At 28.3% G+C, this 4311-nt stretch overlaps 1 protein-coding gene across 1 annotated transcript; it reads right to left on the minus strand.

Annotated features, from left to right (window-relative positions):
• Positions 1–483: 483 nt before the first annotated feature.
• On the minus strand, positions 484–3649 carry LOC130801040 (bidirectional sugar transporter SWEET6a-like). The gene is made up of 6 exons (XM_057664799.1): positions 3607–3649; positions 3462–3498; positions 2238–2454; positions 2003–2164; positions 711–833; positions 484–615 (listed from the first exon to the last, which is right to left on the minus strand). The coding sequence occupies exons 1-6, from the start codon at positions 3647–3649 to the stop codon at positions 484–486; spliced, it is 714 nt and encodes a 237-aa protein (XP_057520782.1).
• Between the last annotated feature and the right edge of the window lie 662 nt (positions 3650–4311).

The raw sequence follows: 4311 nt of genomic DNA on the forward strand, positions 1-4311 counted from the left end.
TCTAATTAAGCATAATAGATCATGTTGTTAGAAATGGTTTTCACCATTTTTGTTCCATCAAGTTCTATATACTATTTTATTTTTTAATAAAAAAAATAATCCCTCCAATTCTTTTCCATCGTCCCATTTTCTTATTTGGATAATTCACTTTAATTGTCTCATTTCTATTTTAGAACATAATTTTTGGACACAATTGTCCTTATATCATTCATATAATTACCAAAACACTTTTATTTTTTTGCTAAACTACACTATTTAACCCCCCCAATACCCACTGCATCACATGGGTATACTATTCAAGGTGGTTCCTCCACTTTTTTAATATTCGTGCCCAATCCAAATAGGACAATTAAAAAGAATTGAAGGGAGTAATATCTAATAATTAATGATATTATAATAATAAAGTAAAAACCAACTCGCTAAAGTAAACTAGATCATAAAGGTCATATAAGAAAACTACATTCCTTAAAGAAACTAGTAAGTCTAAACAAGATTATGGGGAGGAAGTTCAACTTGTGGTATACAATCCTCATCAATAAAATCTTGTTTCTTGTAGTAAGCTGCATATAATATGAGTTGAACTGCTCCTGAAAGTGCTCCTAAACCATTTGAAACCTATCAAACAATAATTATATATGCTTCATTAAACTAACAAATTGTATGTAATTTGACATTTTTCTATTAATTGGTGTAAAAGATTGAATACATACCAACATCCAAGGATCAATACTTCCCAAACCAGCGTATGCAGTCCAAATACATCCATTTAAGAAGCTTGTTAGTGAAAGATAAAAGGGCATACATTTCACACTCTTTGTTTGGATTACTTTGCGCTGCATTGTCAATGTTATTCATTATTAATCAAATATAAATATAATATACATAATGATATACTCGATGTTAGAATTTAGAAAATGAGTCCGAGGAAAACAAAAAAAGAATATATAACTCACATACAAACACGAATAAGGTTCACTACTAAAACTAATTGGTAGTAGTAGGAATTACTCCTCAAGTTTATAAAGTGACATTTTTTTTTCTTTCTTCGATATGTAGGATAACTCATATTTGAGTAATAACGAGCATATTAACACTCCTTTTGTAAATGTAAGATTAAATATCCTTAGTCTCATTGGGAATGAACATCCAATTTAAGGCCATTTAATTAATGGTAAGATTAAATATCAAGTCAGAAAAGCCTAACGAAAAACCGAGTTTTATAACATTTAGAATTTTAAAAAATAGGTCTGGACAATTCAAACATAGAGGTAAGAGGTAACCTACATACAAACACAAATGAAGTTCACAACTAAAACAAATTGGCATGAACATCCAATTTAAGGCCCCTTCGTAAATGTTCTTAGTCTAATTGGGAATGAACATCCAATTTAAGACTCTTTAACTAGTGGTAAGATTACAAGTCTAGTCATAAAAGCCCAACAACAAATCGAGTTTTATAACATTTACGACCCGTTTAATAGCTGGTGTTATTGGTGGTAATGCAAATGAAAAATTAGTGTAATTTTGGTTGAAAAATCTCTTGGCTACCTTGATGGTCATGCTTGTCCAATTTCAATTATTTAATTTTCTTCATAAAATTCATTCTAATTCATTACCATTGGGAGACGTAGTATTAGGTGGTAATGGAAATTTGTAAACAAAAATTTTTTTGCGATTAAAGTTTCATCACCATGGGATGACATAAAACTTTAGATGAAATTTTATATTATATATCATTTCCATTACCACTATTTAGTATTACTAACCAAACAGGCCGTTAGAAATTTAGAAAATAGGTATGGACAATCCAAACATAAAAGTGAAGAGGTGACCCACATACAAGCACAATGAAAGTTCACTACTAAAACAAATTGTTATCAGTAGAAGTTAATCCTCAAGTTTATAAAGTAACATATTCTCTCTTTTTTCTGAGAAGTGAAACAACTCAAATATAGATAATAATGAACAAAATAATAACGGGGATGGTGAAAAATTCAATTACCATGACCGTCAAGGGTGATAAGTACATGCAAATGTTGAAGAAAGTACAAACTGGTCCAACAACTGAAGTCCTTAGTTTTTTGGTGTGAAGTCCTTTCAATACAAACACTAACATTCCCGCAACCAATAATGCCTCAATGCACAAGTAAATTCCGATCCTTTTCTGCATTAATTTATAAAAATATATAACTTAAATTATAATCAATAAAAATTTGAAAAAAAACATAAAAATTTACCTTTCTTTGATTGTTAGAATAAACGAGAAAGATTATGACGTAAATGATTTCAATAGCCAAACCAACGCCATTAATAGTTGCAACAAGAAAGTTGTTTTCTTTGACAAAGGGAAGACCATACATAACCCAAAAGGCGCAATTTAATATTGTAGCAACATATGGAGCTGAGCTATACTCTCCCACCGTTTTTTTCTTGATAATCCCCCAAAAATTTGGCCTGTTAATATTAATACAAACCACTTATGTTAGTGTTAGTATTAGTATTTCAAAATATACAAACTTCAGGTAAAGAAATGTTTATAGGACACTATTTACTTTTTTTTTTTATATTTGAAAATTTTATGTCCTTTATTAATTTATTAATGGTAAAATGGGAATCAAAATTTTTTGCAAAAATTTATCGTAGGTATGTTTTGAATCTCTAAAAAACAGTATCACAAGAAGATACATTAACATCTGGACTACGAGCATACACTTGACTGACGAACTATAAAAAGTTTGTTAATATTTAAGACCCTTGTTTTTAGGGGCCCTAAGCTATCGGAAACCTTGAGTGGGCCTAAACCATAATTATCAAAATTGCAATTCTGATCTACGATTTTGCGGTCCAAAAATAAGTGAGTGATTTAAATCGTATGTAGAATTGTAGTGTTCGTTGAATCGTAAAAGGAATCCACGATTTTACAATCTTACTCAATTATTTTATTAATTTTTAGTATGTACTATCTTTCACTAAATTCTTTTACATACACATACATGTTCCAAAATCCATAATCATAATTCAAAAATAATTAAGTTCTTTTTATCGATACTACATTTTACACAAATTATTGTATGTTTTTGCATTTAATTCTTAAAAAATATATTAAACAAAATTTGAATTCACAAGTTTAATCTTTTGAAATGAATAATAAATACTAGTCACTTATTTAATTTTGTTTGTGAAATCGTTTAATTTTACGATTCAATCCTACATTTCTAAACGATTTCAAGTAGAATCTCGTTTCTAATAACTTTGTCAAGAATGGCCCCTGCAAACTTTTTCGGATTATAGGGTAGGATAAGGGAAAGCATGGACTGATTAAGTGAGATTTGATCTCAAAATGTTATCAAGAAAAAGACAATATTTACTCAAAATGAGACAAAACCTGATTTTAAAAACTATACAAACTTAATTTAAGGAAAACAAATTGTTCTTAAAAAATATAAAGTAAAAACACTTACGAAGGAGAAAGGAATAGCCCAAAAGATATGACATTTCCTGCAGCATACAACCATGTAAGTGCATTTTCTTGACAATACAATAATAACAATCATAAAATCAATTATTAAATGATAATCTGAATTGAAAATTAAAAGGAAAAAATACCTATAATTCCAAGGACGTTGCGTACTGCATTCTGGGTCACCATAACTATCGCGTCTTATTTTCTGAGTGTTCTGTATTCACAAATCCGCGACGATAAATACGTACACTAAAAAATAATAAAGTAATACTTAATGATAATCATTGATTAGAATCAAATTATTTATTTACTATCTTATTTTTATGTTAGTTAATGTGTCTTAATGGTATAAAATATGTGATTATAAGTTAATAATCTTCCCATAAAGCAATAAATCATAGTTAGTTTTCAAATAGAATAGAGTAATAATAATTTCAGTTTAATTGGCGATTTTTAATAATTTTTAGGGCCATGATTTATCCATCCTAATTTATCCGTAGAAAAATTTAAATAAATTTTTGAAAGGTCTATATAACAAAGAAGAAATAACTTGTCTTGGAGACTTTCTCACCATGATATGTGCCCAATTGGCCCCAATATAATTAGTTTATTTTTGTAATTGACCACTTTAAAATTATAAAGTATTAAATATACATTGGTTAGCCTAATAGATATAACTTCATCATGAGACCATCTCATTTAAAAATTTATAAAAAAAATTTGTCAAAAACTACCTAAAAAATAACATTTTGTCAAAATTACCTTTAATCTATTTTGTGGAAAATCAATTATTTCTTTGTTATAGATTGGTAGTTACTAGGTAAATTGCACAACAAAAATTTGAATGT

The sequence above is a fragment of the Amaranthus tricolor genome, chromosome 15 (assembly GCF_026212465.1).
Source record: "Amaranthus tricolor cultivar Red isolate AtriRed21 chromosome 15, ASM2621246v1, whole genome shotgun sequence".
Classification (NCBI taxonomy): Eukaryota; Viridiplantae; Streptophyta; class Magnoliopsida; order Caryophyllales; family Amaranthaceae; genus Amaranthus; species Amaranthus tricolor.

Bases quoted from the DNA above. Each gene is read 5' to 3' on its own strand.
- LOC130801040 (XM_057664799.1), bottom strand. From the start codon at position 3,649: ATGGTGACCCAGAATGCAGTACGCAACGTCCTTGGAATTATAG. The intron at 2,165-2,237 runs GTAAATTTTTAT...AAATTAATGCAG, and splicing joins ATTCTAACAATCAAAGAAAG to AAAAGGATCGGAATTTACTT. The intron at 616-710 runs GTATGTATTCAA...ATTGTTTGATAG, and splicing joins GTATTGATCCTTGGATGTTG to GTTTCAAATGGTTTAGGAGC.